We start from the raw sequence: 17,121 nt of genomic DNA, 5'->3' as shown, positions 1-17,121 counted from the left end.
ACCTAATAATGCTGTCCAACAGCTCACTGATGGTGGCCTTTTAGTGCATTGTTGAGTGCAATTATAGCTCTGGGATTAATAATAATAATAATAATAATAATAATAATAATAATAATAATAATAATAATAATAATAATAATAATAATAATAATTTTATTTCTATACCGCCCTTCTCCCAGAGGACTCAGGACGGTGTACAGCCTATTAAAAGCACAAAGACAAACATCAATTAAAAATAATTAAAATTATTAAATAGTTTCGGCTCAAATTTAAAACCCCCAAAATTTAAAACACCTAATTTAAAATCATTACATTGATAGCCCGGCCTGGCGGAACAGCAGGGTCTTGAGGGCATAGCGAAATCCATGGAGGTGGGAGATTTTACGCATTTCCGGGGGCAGTTCATTCCACAGGGCAGGGGCTCCCACAGAGAAGGCCCTCCCCCTGGGTGTCGCCAGCCGAAATAACTTGGCCGATGGCACCCTGAGGAGACCCTCTCTGTGGGAGCGGACTGGCCAGTGGGAGGCTATTGGTGGCAGAAGTCGGTCTCAAAGGTACCTGGGTCCTATGCCATGGAGCGCTTTAAAGGTGGTAACCAGCACCTTGAATCGCACCCGGAAGACCACTGGAAGCCAGTGCAGCTCGCACAGGAGGGGTGTCATGTGGGCACAACGAGTTGCACCCATAACCACCCGCGCGGCCGCATTCTGGACCAGTTGGAGCCTCCGAGTGCTCTTCCAGGGGAGCCCCATGTAGAGAGCATTACAATAGTCCATCCGGGAGGTGACAAGGGTGTGAGTGACCGTGCGCAAGACGTCCCGGTCCAGAAAGGGCTGCAACTGGCAAATCATGCGAACCTGATAAAAAGCCCCCCTGGCCACGGCCGTCATATGCTCTTCTAAAGACAGCCGTGTGTCCAGGAGGATGCCCAGATTGCGAGCCCTCTCTGTGGGGGGCAGAGATTCACCCCCAATAGTCAGCGATGGCACCAGCTGACTATATCGGGACGCTGGAAGCCACAGCCACTCGGTCTTGGAAGGGTTGAGTCTGAGCCTATTTCTCCCCATCCAGGCAGCGAGACATCACATTAAGGCATTTTCGGGGTGGTCTGGGGTGGAGATGTACAGCAGAGTGTCATCAGCATACTGATGGACTCTCACCCCAAAACCACGGATAATCTCATCCAGCGGCTTCACATAAATGTTGAACAGAAGGGGCGAGAGAACCGACCCTTGCGGCACTCCCCATGCGAGGTGCCTCGAGGTCGACCTCTGCCCCCCTACCAACACAAACTGAGAACGGTCGGAGAGGAAGGAGGAGAACCACCGCAATACGGTACCCCCTATTCCTAACCCCCTCAACCGCTGCAGCATGATCCCATGGTCGATGGTATCAAAAGCCGCTGAGAGATCCAATAGGACCAGGACAGAGGAGCAACCCCTGTCCTGAGCCCTCCAGAGATCATCCACCAACACAACAATGCCGTTTCTGTGCTGTACCCCTGCCTGAAGCCCGACTGGTGCAGGTCCAGATAAAAACTATTCAGAAAACGTGTGGTCCAAGTTTTAATTGTTCTGTATCTTCTGCCAGAATTTAAGTGCAGTATGATAAATAAATAATACAGTATTCAGTTCTGGGGCACCATCATTTATCTAACTAGCTCACCTTGTGAGGAAAGCAAGACTGCATACATATTGTCACTTTTCCCAGTCCTTGTACCTAGGTTGAGAAGAGACAGGATGCTTCATCAAGGTCATCCAATGATAGATGGAAGATTTGAAGGCAAGATTTTTCTGGGCTAGTCTGATATCTTTCATATGTAAGGTGGAGATGGAGTTTAGCCTTTCAAACACTTTACTGATATAGATTATTTAGAGAGCATTATCATAGTGCACAGGTCACAAGAGACACAAGTACAAGTTCACTATCTGGGCTGCAAAAAATCAAGGCAACCACTAGATGGCAACAATGGGCTACAGTTTTCTGTATTTCTTTGTTTCCAGCTAGTGGTTATTTGAAAGTTTGCAATCCAGGTATTGTTGTTGATTATACTCTTTAATAAAATTACTACAAAAATGACAGTATGTGTAAAATCTGTGAAATGTTGGCATTTAGTATATGGGTGAGGTATGTTGTAGTTGTGACAAATTTCAATTTGGACAGCATCATTTGAAATGCACAGGTAGACATTAAGGCAGAACATATCCCAGAGAAGAGGGGAATAAATCCCAGCCTAATTGTGTAGAGAAAGAGACCCACCATGAATGAATGAAAAACTTGCTTTAATTTTGGAGTACCTTTTTTTTTTTTTAATATTAAGATATATCTAGTCTTTTAGCAGGATCAAGTCAGAGGTGGGTTTCAGCAGATTTTGACCAGTTCTGGGGAACCGGTAGTGGAAATTTTTAGTTCGGAGAACCGGTAGTAAAAATTCTGACTGGCCTTGCCCCCATCTATTCTCTGCCTCCCAAATCCCAGTTTATCAGGAGGAAATGTGGATTTTGCAGTATCCTTCCCCTGGAGTGGGGTGGGAATGGAGATTTTACAGTATCCTTCCCCTGCCACGGCCACCAAGCCATGTCCACCAAGCCACACCCACAGAACCGGTAGTAAAAAAAATTGAAACCCACCACTGGATCAAGTGATGACATAATAGAATGGAAATTAAATTATCACAGACATACCAGGCTAGGTAGCATTCCTGTATTACCTCCAGCTGTCAGATTGTTCAGGCAGCATTACAGCAATCTAGCTGTGGTTTGCAGACCCAACATGTGGTGTATGATCTGACTGGCACCAGCTTTACAATTTGTGCACAAGCCGTTTGGCTTATTAGGGCACTTGGCTTGTCCAAGCAGAGTAGAGACCTGTCTGATAACAGGAGTCCTGACAGAGTGTACTCGCTACAGTTCAGGAATATATGTGCGTGTTCGTATAAATGCATTTATTGTTTTAAGGAGTCACCATATTAGACAGTTTGTGAAACTCTGGAACAATTCTTTGTTAAATATATTGTGGCTTAGCACAATGTGTCAACTCAGCTTTTATGTTTGCATGTGTTATGGATTTTCAACTATCATAACTTGCATTAGCTTTCTGAAGTTTTGAAAGGATCTCAGTTTAAACAACAAACCAGGGTTGACATTAGGCAGTAAATCCTCCATCCAGTCTTTTTCTTTTGGATAAGAAACACAGACTACTAGGTCTCGGTACATGAAGTTTGACAGGCTTTCTGTAGAACATTCAAGAGATGTAGATTTTATGGAAGATGAAATATACCTTATGAGTTGTCAAATAAAGATCCATTCAGCTGTCAAACATTATTGGGTTTGAAAAGATGCTGGTGTGTAACACATAAGTTTAAATCAAAACCTTCTTTGTCTGCAGTTTTAACTCACTGAGATAAAGGAGAGGTAATCAAGACACAAATTAAGCACCACAGTAGTGATAGACAAATGGTTTTATAATTCAGACCGTTTCAATGCCATGTTAATAATCAATAGGCAATCATCAACTATTTTCTGCTCAGGCAGAACAGTTTCCAGCACCAGAAGTTTTATTAAGAGACTTCATTTAAGTCTTTACACAAAATTAAGTGGTTCTAAGTGAAATTAAATGTTGCAGTCAATTATACTGAACATTCTAACTCTGAACACAGAACCTCACAGATCTACTGCCCTGTGATTTGTGCAGATACTGTTATTTTGTCAGATAATGCCTTTTCAGAAATAAATTGGGTTTGAAGCACATTACAGTCTTCTTAAGATTCTCTTTGGAGGTCAAAGGTCCAGCACAGCCTTTGTGTAGTATGAAGTGAGAGTGCAGGCTAACTTTGAAAAGCCAAAGCATCTTCCATGATTCTACAGGAATCTATATAGATAGTGCAACTCAGTGTAAAGAATAACCTATGTTGTCCCAATCTCTGTTTATATGAAACCTTTGGAAGACCTCAAGATAGTGAATTTGGTGAATCCTGTTTTAGATTTTGAAAAAAGTCAGTCCTTCTTTTTGACTGAAAACGTTGATGATTTATTCATATTCAAACATATGTCATGTTTTATATAAAGGGTGGATGAGCTGTAGCCAAAATTAAAAGTTTGCACTTCAGTAGATTTCACTGGATACTAGCTACACTCACTTAGAGGAGCCTTTTTTTTTTACTGACTTCATACATATTGAGTTCACATGATGAACTGTTTATTGGGGCTTTTAGAAATACAGATAGTCTTCAATTTACAACCACAATTCAGCCCACAATTTATGTTGCTAAGCAAGACATTTGTTAAGTGAGATTTGCTTTATTTTATGACCTTTCTTATGACCTTAACAGATGTTAAGTGAATCGCTGCAGATGTTAGGTTAGTAACACTGTTGTTAAATGAATGTGGCTTCGCCATTGACTTTGCTTGTCAGAAGGTCGCAAGAGCTGATCACGGGACACTGTAACTATCAAAATATGAACAAGTTGGCAAGCATCTGAATTTTGACTAGGTGACCATGCAATGGTTGTGCGAAAAACAGTCATAAGTCACTTTTTTCAATGCTGTTGTAACTGAACGGTCATTAAATCAATGGTTATAAGATGAGGACTACTTGTATCAAATAAACTCTGTAAATTCACAGAGATGTAAAACCAAAACTATGCAAACTTCATTATAGTTTATCACAGTGCCTTTGAAATTAGCGGGACAATCGGTGATTACTGATTTGTATATTCCTAATTTGTGGAAGATTAGCTGCTAAAAAACAATGCATATCTTAAGTAGCTATTTTATTTTTTCTTAACTGAGACTCTGCAGGATTAACTTCATTTGACCTGAATCAAATTTTTATTACAGTTGACTTTGCTCTGAATCTTGTTTGCAGATCCATCTGGTGACTCTTCCAGGTCTTTCCTTTCTCACTGAAGCAGAAAGACCACATCTGCACTTTTCCCCTGAACTATTTTCCAGTTTGACTCAACTGCAGATTTATTGCTAAAATCTGCAAATCTTAATAGACACAAAGAGACATTGAGGATGGATGGGTTAGGTAGCCACCTTGTTCAAAACCTCAGTTGTGGTGTAAGAGAATTCCCAGGTCTTTATCTTAGATTTGCAATAGTTCAGATGTGTCTGCAGGGTACAATCAAAAAGCCATGATATCAGCCAAAATGGTGTGATCGAAGCAGTGCTGCCATCTTAATTCTTTTAACTATGCCCTGAGGCATCCCTGCATGTATTTATCTGCTTTGATAGTCCCGCATCCATGAAAAGCAACAACAAATTTTGAAAAAAATTAAAATGACAGAGCTTCATTTTGGAGTAGAGGATGTAGAGGGGAGAAAATGTGATAACCAGAAAAAAAGAGGGCGTGCATCAGATGGGTAATTTGAATGCCATAAAAAAGTAGTAAAATCTTAGTTATCCAGCACTTAGCAGGGAACACAATTCTACCTCAGGTAGCAAAATAAATTATAAACTTATCAGTTAGCTTACCTGTCAAACAATTGTTCAGTTTTTACTGCTATCCAAAGCATATGCAAGTGGGATTTTTTTAAAACAAGATAATTCACAATCTGCTTACTGTATATTTTCCTTTTCCCCCTCCCACCATGTTTTATTGCCTCTATTCCCACCTTTATTTGTTTGATGTTAGTGTACTGGAATGGGCACAAACGTCCTAATTGTTATATGCAAGTCATATGAGTCACAAGACATCTAAGTGCAAAATGTTGGAATTTCTTATCCTGAGTAAAAGGCTTTTCATAGCATGTTCAGTCAGTTTTCAGGAACAACTGTAATTTCTGTTCTAGCTTGGGTACTCAAACCCACTTTATTTGCTTAGAGCAATGTTTCTCAACTTTAAGATGTGTGGACTTTTAGTTCCCAGCACTCCCCAACCAGTGCAGTATAAGGGTATCAGGGTGTTGAAGTCCACACAACTTAAAAGTTGCCAAGGTTGAGAAACAGTGCTTTAGAGTATTGCTGGAGGATTATATCATGTAGATCAAGATTGGAGAACTTGCAGCCTACCAGATATTACAGAATTACAACTCCCATCATCTGTCACCATTGGCTATGCTCCCAAGTGCTGTCAGCTATAGTTCAGCAATTTCTAAAAGACCCCATATTTCACTGTTTTTACTGTGGGGTTTTGTGATCATGAAGCGAACAATTCCTCAGTGAAATGGTTTTATCGTGCTTTTGCACACAGGGCACATTATATTCAGATATGTGAAATTCTGGACAGTAATTATTAAAATACTTACCTGAGTAGCCTGAGAGCAAGATTTAGCAACAGCTTTGTTATTTAAGTTGTTGTGTGTTTGCCTAGTTTATCAACGTATAATATTATATGTATGCCCTTTACATAAATCTACAATCCAGCGAGTATTGAGTATATACTTATATTTGTGATGACATCTGCATCATTCATTGAATTTGTGTTTTTAAAACATTTTAGTTTTCAGAAAAATGATTCAAGTTGTTAAATTCCACAGAAATAGTCCAACAGAGGCTTTAAATCCAATCTTATGGAATAGGAAGCATGGACCAGAGGTGAGAATGTGTAATTCAATCTTTCTGTTTCTCCCTCAATTTAATGTGTAATTCAATCTTTGCTGTTTCTCCCTCAATAATTCCTATTCCTCAATGGTTAAGAATAGATTTCTCAACCCTCCACCCAATGAGCATTTGTCAGATGTGTTGAACTTCAGCTCCTATCACATGTAGCTTGTCAAGTCTTCAATAGATTTACAGACTGCAAGGGTGGTAAAAGATGGCTCCTGTGATCACAGGCGTGTTCTCTACAAGAATTGTTTCAGTCACAATTTATCACTTTGTTTTAGTATCCTAGAAGTGAATAGTACAATGACTGCCATTTCTATTAAAAAAACCCAACAATTTACTGTTCTCTAAAAAGATTACATATACAGGAGAAAACTTTTGAAAACGAATTGTTAAAATATTTTCATAGTTGTGGAGATACTTCAATCCTTTTCAGTTTTAGCTGACTAACTCCCTTAGCTGTTTTAGATCAGTAGTCCCCAAACTTTCGGGCGCTGCGGATCTGCATGGGGCAAAGGGGTTGATTTCACACATGTACCCTTAGTTAAATGGAGTTTCATGCACTTGCCTGCTGCTTCTACGGCCCGGTTTCCAGTGGCCCGTGGCCTGGTATTGAGGCCGCAGATCGGGGTTTGGGGATTCCTGTTTTAGGTTTCCAAATTTTTAGGTTTACAAATTTAGTTCATTACCATCAATAGATTCAACCTGTGATCAGCAGTGACTAATAGATGTAGTAATATGAAAAATTACTGAAAATAATAAGAGTTTGGACATTCTACAAAGTTTTTCAATGTATTACAATTGTGAAATTAAAGACTGCCTTTCTTTCTGAAACATGCTACTAAATTTTTAGCAATCTGAAGATAAAAAATTAATTTTAAACGAGCTATATCCACTAATATTCAACAAATAAATTGGTATCTTCAGTGGTTTATGGCATTCCTAAAAATGTGCATAGAAGCATAGTTTTGTATTTTCTGTTATGGATTGCACTAGAGAGGCTAAACCAAATTTTGTTGTATATATGATTTACAATCACAATAAAGGCTATACTATATACTATATAAACATTTTTATGCCGGACATTTAAGGCTGTGTGTGTATGTGTATTGAACTGCCCAATAAAAATTTTGCCCCTTTTATGTAATAGCTATTCTAAAAAAAGAAGAGGATAATACAATATATACCTGCTAAGATTCAGAAAAGAAAAGAAAAAAAAAAGAAAGAAAAGAAAGAACACATATGTTAATTTCAAGTTAACAAATGTTTTGGGTTACAGTCATGTTTTCATAAAACAGTCAGTGATTTACGATTTGGAATATTTTCACCAAAGCCCTCGAGGTTCTGAAAATAACACAGCTACATAAATTGACATGAGCAAGCTTTTTTAATAAATAAAATCCCATAGAAGCAGAATATATTTAAACTCAAACCAAAATTATGATTATAATTCACATGAGAAAATATTAGGACTTTATAAAAAGGGTTTTTCCCTGAAGTGGGTGAATGGTCTAATTAAGTACAGAGCCCATGGTGAAAATCTTTTTTCTTAGTTCAAACCCTGATTCATTGTAAAAATGTTATATATTCTTGTACCTCATTCATAATTTGGCTTACCACTTTTAAACAGATAAATGCCTAAATTGTTGAATATCATTTTGGCAAGAATGTTAAAAGCAATATGAAAAATGTAATATTATATCTAAAGTATAATATAAATTTTATTTATCACTTTATATTTTCATTTTTTCTCAAGCTATTAGCACCAGTTGAAATCAAAATCTGAAATAGGTAGATTTCCTTATTTTCAGTAAGGAAATTAAAAATGGCATTTTATTTGAGGCATATTGGATTGCTACTCTGACTTGATCTAGAATCTCTCATTAAATTTTTAAATATTGTGTTTCCCACTTGTAAATCATTCATAGAGAGCAGAAATGAGGAACAGCTGGAAATCAATGTCATCAAATCTCCTTTGCAGATATTCTAGAATCCTAGTTATTTACTATTATTTGCCAAGTATTGAACACACTTTTCAACATAGAATAAACCTCTTGCCAAACCAACTCATCAGAATGGAATCAGCATTAGCCTATTCTATCTAGCAACATGTCACAAAGTTGCAAGATTTAAGAACACAATTTATGTTCAAGCTTTGTACCTTGTTTAAATATACAATATATAAACCACGGGGAATCAGGGTGTAATGAATAACCCTCCTTTTCAATTTTGATAATAAATACAGTTCACATTTGAGTTGCTTTAGATATGCAGTCCTATTGGTTTGATTCAATGTACACTTGTCCACATCTCCTGGTATGGTTTTATTTATTGTGTTGGAAGTAAAGCAGAGGTTTAAATGTATACAACTCTTACGTTTGATCCCTAGCAGTACCATTCTAGGAGCAGCCAATGGAGAGCTGCTCCATTGGAAGGAACCACAATTGTGTTCAAGGCAGAGACTAGCAAATTCAACTCTCTTTAGAAGCATGGCTGCTGACAGGCTAACTCCCCATGACCTGTAATGATGCTTCCTTGTTGTTTCCATCTATTCTCCTTAGAGAATTTTTGAGAGAAGATTTGAAGATCCACAATGGATCAAAAACCTGATTGTTTATTCACAGTTTATAGTAAGGACAGGTAACTTACATCATTCAGAAGTTGCTAAGCTATCACTCCTAGGATCCCTCACCACTGGCCAGATGGGCTTGGGAAACTGGAAGCTCTAATTCAGCAATATCTGAACTACCACCCGTTATCTACCTCTGATTTAATTCACTCTCACTATGGAGAATTTCCCTGAGCCATAGTATTTAGATCATGGTGATCAGTACTTTGCCTGCATTGGTGTTATTTTCAGGCCATTTACACCATTCTAAATCTTCATCATTAGCAGCATATTTACTTAGGGCGAAAGAGGGGATAAAGATGCTTCCTACATTTCCATTTTGGCTCAGCCTCCCAAACTCCCAGGATATAGGACAGATGCACGATCTGTCTGAACAGTGATACCAATAGGCTTTCCAAAGTCACCAAGCATTTCCAGTTGAGAACAATTTCCTTTCTCAGTCAGAAGTTGGTAAATGCTATCTTGTTCCAACTTGCTGCCCTATAAATACTAATCCAAACAGCAGTCCCATAAAATCTGCCCTGTTGCTTTGCAATGTTTGGCTTGCTTGAGGCAATCACATGAGGGCTCTCACTGCCAGCTTTGCCAAGATCAAAAGAGCCTGCTTCTACCACCTTCACCACCACACACAGGGAGTGTTTTACATCTCAGGGCAAATCTGAGTTTCTGGTCCTGTGCCAAGCTACCGCTAGAGGCAGCAGAGAAAAAAAATAAAACTGCTATGCAGCTCACATTTGAAATCAGCGTACAATATAAATGTAAGTATATAAAAATGCATAAAACTAATTTTGCACTACCTATCCTGAGCACCTTGAAATGTACATTATTTAATATAAGTGTAAATCATAAATATTCATTCTTCTGGCAGTCTCTTTCAAACCCAGATACTGTAATGTTAGGAATGTTTAAAAAAAAAATCGCAACCTAATTATTTTTTTAAAAAAAATTGGAGCCTTTTGTGCCTTTCTGGAAAACTTATTTAAAAGTTAGATGTATATAATTTGAGTACTGTAGGATAATGCAGTGACCTGTATAATTGTTGTTGATTCACAATCACATCAAGATCCAGAAAACTTCCCTTGAGGGGGAAATTACTCTTCTTTGCAGTGAAGCTGAACTATATTCTTACTCTTGTTATTTTTAAATCAGATTGAAAAAGCAATGCTATTATATCAAATAAGTCAGGAAAAAAGAATCTGGTAAATACAGTCAACATTTTGATGATAAAGACATTTTAATATTAAAAGCAAATTGTAAATGTATCTTTATAAACAATATGCATAAAATAGATCTATAATAGTAAAGCTCTGTCTCTTTAAATGGTTTTTTTTTTCACAGTAATTTCTTAGGTATGTAATATTTTTCCTCTTAAAGAAATAGTGCAATTTGATGAACGTACTTATGTAAATGAATTAGAAATCTGATGACCCTTAATACAAATCCTTGTAAATTTCTTGTAGGAGTGGATGAAGGCTCATATCTGTCTCCGTTTTCTTTATAATTTGCAACAGCTGCACATGTTCTGTTACAATCTGTCTGAGGTCTGTCATTTTCTGCAACAATTTTGCAAACAGCTGTGATGATTCTGGGTGATTCAGCTTTAATTGAAGTTCTAGTGATTGCAGCAAACTATCTTGAATATCTTCAATAGGTTTCACATTCAGTAATCCAGGTCGATCTAGAAGCAAAAACAACAACAACAACATTTGTTTTAAAACATATATAGCTACATATCCATAGGTATAGCTGAATTATAAAGGTGTCCGCAGCAGTTCTAGCTTTGCGGAAACTACCTTTAAATGCCATCTGAACTGGAATTACCCATACGTTTTTGACTGCCACAAAAGCCTGCTTTTTAGGGTCAGAGATATTTTTTAGCCTCAGTTCAGAGTACTGATTTTTCCTTCACACACAATTTTACCTGTACCTCTCTTTTCATTTTTCTTGCCATTTGTTTATGATTTGTTTATGATTTTTATTTAACATGAAGTTGTTGACAACATTCAACTAACTCTCCACCAAAACCACCACAATGTTTTATGAGATTTCTTGGGTTAATTGCTTGAGTTTTCCCTGCTGTATAGCCTTATATCCTAAAAAGACTAAAAAAAAAAAAATACTAAAATCCAACCACAGTTTAATTGAACTCCTGTGTTTATGTTGAACTTTTGGACAAATGGAGAAATTCTATAATTCTATAAGCAAAAGGGATGAAAATACAGCCAAATGTTGCTAATAATTGTGCACAATGTTCCTATTTTGACAACATCTGCAAGTGACCATTGCAGCCTCTCTTGCTAATATATAATCTCTTAAACTCGACAATGTGAAACCACAATAACCAGAATCCAGTGGCTTCATGCTGCAAGGCAAAAGTTAATAAGTAAAACAATTGCTAAGTCATTCAAGTAAGTGGACAAGCTGGGTGTCATCTTGTTGTAGATGAGGGCATTGGGTATAGGCTCAGATGTCTGGATAAGGTGTAATGTACTGTACAGCTTTCACTAATCTAATGCCCTCCAGCTGTGCTGTAAGAAACTTCCATTTGTCTTATTCAGAATGCTCATGGGGACAATGATAATGATGATGAAGTCACACAACACCAACAAAAAGAGGCTGATCTGTTGTTGTCTAGGATTTACAGCCTGAAGACAGGAGGGAACAGACATCCTCACATGACAAGAAAGTTCCTTCATCATCAAAGAATAAAGGGAAGAAGACTGAAATCAACAAATGATGACTTTAGGAGTTGTGCAAATCTTTTGATACCTAACAAATAACCCAATGTCATTTTCCAGATTTGGGTTATATCATGGTGGCCATTCCTGCAGCTTTTGTAGAACAATTCTTAAACATGAAAGGGTAACATCCTTGATCAATTAAGCCTGCTGCTCAAGCTTCACAGCCCAAACTGATTGCTATTAAGTTATTTAAGTAAAGCTGTTAATTACATTGCCAGGTTTAAGTTCTCAGTTTTGTCACTAGAATATGATTTTATTCAAGGTCATAGAAATCGTATGGTGTTAAGTGAAGGAAGTTAAAACAGTAACAGATGAAAACAAGAAACCAGCTCTGTGTCTGTTTAAAGAAGTTCAAGTAGGCTGAACTAGTTCTTGTAAGGATTTACAACCTGATTATATAAACCACAAAATGACTTATTTACCCTAGGTGTCAAAAAAAAAAAAAAAGGCAGCATTTCATATAAACTGATATACTTGATAGTTCCTTCATAATTTGGGTTTTTACATTATAAAATACACTGACTAACTAGACCTAATATATAGGAAATGTTATACCCTCCCAAATATTTACATAACAAGAATATAGAACCATTTTCTCAAATGTTTTATTTTTTCTCAGAAATCACAAAGGCATAGCTACCATTGCCCAATCAATAAGTTAGTTACCCCCCCAAAATTTAGCATTCTACTTTAAATAAAATGAGGAAGGAATAACATAGAGCAGGGCTGTCAAACCTGCGGCCCACAGGCCAGATGCATCATGCCCTGGCCACGCCCACACCCAGTTAATGAAGGGGAAAAAAGTCACGATACATCATGTGATGCCGTGAGTTTGACACCCCCAACAGAGTATAAAAAAAGGACACAAGAAAAGCTGTGTCAAAAAGAAGTAGGCATACTGGGTTTACATTATTTTATGAGTTACATCCTATGATGCCTTTCTGCCAGCAAAAGAGATTCTGCAGTTAGAACAGACTTCTCCTCTTTCCTCCTTCTAGTTCCAAATTTGCTCAAGAAGCTTGGAAGAGCATAACATATTTATTTATTTATTTATTGCAGGAAAAGAAGGAGAAAAGAGAGACAAACTCTGCTCATGTAATATTGCACAAACAGAAGCTTACTCATGTGACACTCAAGGTCATTTATTCAAAACTTTTAGATCTGTCTGCTATGTATGGAGGATATGTGTGCATAAACATTTTAGAGATGTGGCAATTAATATTTTTTTAAATGTCTGGTTTGTGAGGGACTACATAGATTTTAACAACATTTTGATAATCTGCAAATGCTAAAACATCTGGGTATGACTCATTGTGCATAAACATAAAATTTAAGCAACCGTAAAGTCTGCAGCATCTTTTCCTACTGTTTTTGAAATCCTAGAAAATCCCTTGCTTACTTCACTGTCAGTCTTTAATGTTGTTAACAATATAATACTATTCAACTTGTCTAAAAGTAACTTCTTTTTATCCCAAGGAAATATAAAAGCAGACTGAATTCTACAGGTTCTTTTTTCTACAATAAAAAAGGATTTTTTTTCCAGACATAGCAATAGCAATAGCACTTAGACTTATATACCACTTTACAGTGCTTTACAGCCCTCTCTAAGCGGTTTACAGAGTCAGCATATTACTCCCAACAATTTGGGTCCTCATTTTACCCACCTTGGAAGGATGGAAGGCTGAGTCAACCTTAAGCCTGGTGTGATTTGAACTGCTAAATTGCAGGCAGCCGGCAGTGAGCAGAAGTAGCCTGCAGTACTGCACTCTAACCACTGCGCCACAGCATAATTTTTGTTTCCTGGGCTTATCAAGGGATCCAGATGTCCTCTTTGATCAGAAGCCCTTACCTATTTTCTCACCATTTTTCTTGTTTATCATTGAGAAAAACCCAAGAAAAGGAAGAAAACCTACATAATGCTTTCTCCAAGAGTCTTCCCTCTTAAAGTACTCCAAATCAAGGCCAAGCTTAGGATACTGAAGCATTTTTTTAAAAAATATGAAAGCCTAGTTGGAATTTGAATAGTTCGACACTTCAATGCATTTAAAGATAAATTCCAGGTAGACTTTAGGATGAAGTTCTAACATAGGTGGCACACATGCCTGTGTCCCCAAATAGTCATAGGAAACATTAAACAGAAGTGATAAAAATGAAGTTCTATTGTTCCTTTAGTTTAAAATTAAACTGTAGTTTATTTAACTAGAAATAAACATTAGAAATACTGCTATTCTAATATCAATAAAAGTTATTTTTGAAAGACTGATAAATACGTAAAATGTAAAGCTGAAACAATGTTCCCAAAGTAGATGACCATATTTAGAGATAGGCTTTTATCCAGTGTGGAAGTCTCTTTTATTCTTTAACATTCTCAAAGAGAACCATACTTTCTGTTAATCATTCACTTACAAAATGTTCATAACAATTATTTTATGTTCTATGTACACTTGCAAAATTCCTATGTATTCTTATCTCTTAAGAGCAATTGCTACTGAAGCTCATTTAGAACAAGAATAGGCATTTGGCTGGGAACTCTTATCATAATGTCAGTGTGACTCAGCAGTTGCGTGCCTGATTTTAATGAGTACAGAACAAATCAGGTTTTAAATCCAAAGAAACTAGCACTGGCTGCACATATCTTATAAGTTATATAAAAAAAATTCTTAATAGGTGGAATATCCCTCAAAACTGTTAATTGGCTTGTCCTTTTAAATGAGAGTTTGTCTTTTTCAATCTGTAAACAGCAATTCCTATACTGATAAAATAGTTCAGGACCCTCGAAAAAAAAGTATTTTCAACTAGATTGGATCCAACAGAAGTATTTAGCAGATGGCTTTTTTCTACAAGAGCCTATTAATCTAGTGTGGGAATCCTCCAGTGGAAAGGGGGAAGCAATCTCTTCTGATCCCCTTTCCTTCTGTAAACTATTCCACTTTTCCTTGAAATTCCTAGAGCAACAGGGAAATGAAACTGGAAAGGATTATCTCATTCCTCTTGTCTCACAGACAAGGCAGAATTCTGGTAGCAGAATGAAAACTATGAAGAAAACTACAACTTAAAAGCTTGTCTTAAAATGACGACATAAAGCTTCGAGATCATTTATTCCTAAACTGTACATTTTTCAATGGTTTCAATTATTCAAACCACAGTGCAATAATTACTTGAAAACTTTAATCTGTACAACTTCAGGCACAATTATTGGGAATATGTAATACCCTGAATGTACTTTCCGTTGGATTGGGCCTGAAGAAGATTTAAAAGACTGGGAAGACAGCATATTGTCCATTTTGTGGGAGCGTTGTTTTGGGGCATTCTATAGGCAAATACATATTAAATCCTTTTGAAAATTTAATATACAATTGATCTGTTTATAAATTTGTCTCCAAGTTCACTGAAGATGCTATTTTAAATATTAAATATTTATACAAAAACATGAAGAAACAAAATAGGAAGAGTATTGATGCTTTTGGTGTTGACCCCAGTTTGGTCCAGTGGTTAAGGCACCTGGCTAGAAAGCAGGAGAATGTGAATTCTAGTTCCACTTCAGGCATGAAAGGCAGCTGGGTGACATTGGGCCAGTTACTCTCTCAGCCCAACCCACTTCACAGGTTTGTTATTGTGAGAAAATAAGAGGAAGAAAGAGAATTAGGTGCATTCACCATCTTGAGTTATTTATAAAAATAATATGTGTCAGATAAAAAAATCCAAAATCTAAAAAAAACCTCCTGAGAATACTGTGGACATCCAAGAAAATAAACCACATGGATCACTGAACAAATCAACCTAGAGTTCCCAATCAAGACACAAATGACTAAGCTCAAATTACTCTAATTTGGAGAGATGCAAAGACCTAGCTCTCTGAGGACAGCTTTAATATTGGGAAAGGGAGAAGGAAAGAGAAGAGGATGATGAGTAGCAAAGTGGAGAGATTCAGTTACAGAGGTGATAGGGGTGTTGGTGGAAGAGCTAAGATTTGACATCAACTTGATGGCATGAAACCAATCAATCAATCAAAAAAGAGTACAAATATTTCAGGGGAAAATCTTCTCATGCAAGAATCTTACAGGCACTAAATGAGGCTTTGCTAGAAATGTCTACTAGCTGGTTCAGTCCAGTTTGCAAAAACCAGTTGATAAATTTTACCACAAGTTACAGCTGCACCAAAACCTCACAGGGATCAATAAAAGCTTCGCTTATCTCCAACAAGGATTGGACTATGCACATCCAGGCTAAGTTAGAATCCTAGCAGATTCTACTCTAGGGTTTCCAGGCAGACAGAAGAATGGGAAAGGATATGAATTTATACCTTAACTCTAATTGCATTGAAAATATAAAGCAACTAATGAAAAATTTCCACTGATTCCTCTTCAGCAGAACTCAATGTATACAATATTGCCTTATGGATTTGAATTTTCTCTTATTTTTAAATTGTAAACACACCCACTCACACTCCATCACACACACAGTCAATTTTTGGACACAACATTGTACTATATCAATCAAGTTCAACCAGAAGTGTTTTGCTATCATGTTCAGAAATGCAGCTATTGCCTCTTAACTAGGGTAACCTTTAAAACTGTTTTAATTATCTATCTACCTATTAGCAATATTAAAAAAAGGATGAGTTGCAGTTAGGTAACAGTAACAATTGTCTTTTGTTACAATAAGGATAAAAGTTCTTAATTTATATTTCCTAATATTTCTGATTGATTATCCTATTATTACATTTGGTAATTGCTATTGATTTGCTTTTAATAACAGAATAATCTTTAATGTTACTTTGAAAATTCTTATTCAATTTTTTATAGCCTAGAAATCTTTATATCCTTGTTCCCCTCCCTTGCTTGCATTTCTAAATATCTGTTAAAATAAAATTTAAAAAGGTTAAAAAGTATTCATATTTGAAACATCCATACTTGAGATGTATTCTTTTTGCCTTATGTGTTCAGTGTTTTGAGGAAAGCAAGCAGGAAGACATTTTCTAACCTTTATTATCAAAAAGTACCATCCAATTCAAAGGAATTTCTTGAGATGGAAGGTGGTTTTTTTTCCCTGACAATCTTGCATTCCAAGACACTGTGCTTCTCAAAGCGTTCAATTTAACTTTTGTTGAATTATATTATTTAGATTAATTCTTGAATTTGTCATATCAATGTGAAGGAAAAGAGAAATGATGTTAGTGATTCATTCCACTGCAAAGTCTCAG

General features: G+C 36.7%; 1 protein-coding gene across 2 annotated transcripts in view; it reads right to left on the bottom strand.

Annotated features, from left to right (window-relative positions):
- Positions 1–10,392: 10,392 nt before the first annotated feature.
- The window catches only part of PPARG (peroxisome proliferator activated receptor gamma), a 73,226-nt gene continuing 66,497 nt past the window's right edge, over positions 10,393–17,121 (bottom strand). For both annotated transcript variants that reach the window (XM_034438181.2, XM_034438191.1), the window contains exon 7: positions 10,393–10,855. In XM_034438181.2, coding sequence (XP_034294072.1) covers positions 10,608–10,855 — 248 coding nt within the window. In that variant the 3' untranslated portion in view covers positions 10,393–10,607. The remainder of the gene's footprint in view (positions 10,856–17,121) is intronic.

This window comes from Pantherophis guttatus, chromosome 2, assembly GCF_059756535.1.
Source record: "Pantherophis guttatus breed Tessera chromosome 2, ASM5975653v1, whole genome shotgun sequence".
In the NCBI taxonomy this organism is placed as follows: Eukaryota; Metazoa; Chordata; class Lepidosauria; order Squamata; family Colubridae; genus Pantherophis; species Pantherophis guttatus.
This window is presented reverse-complemented; position numbering and strand designations above follow the sequence as displayed.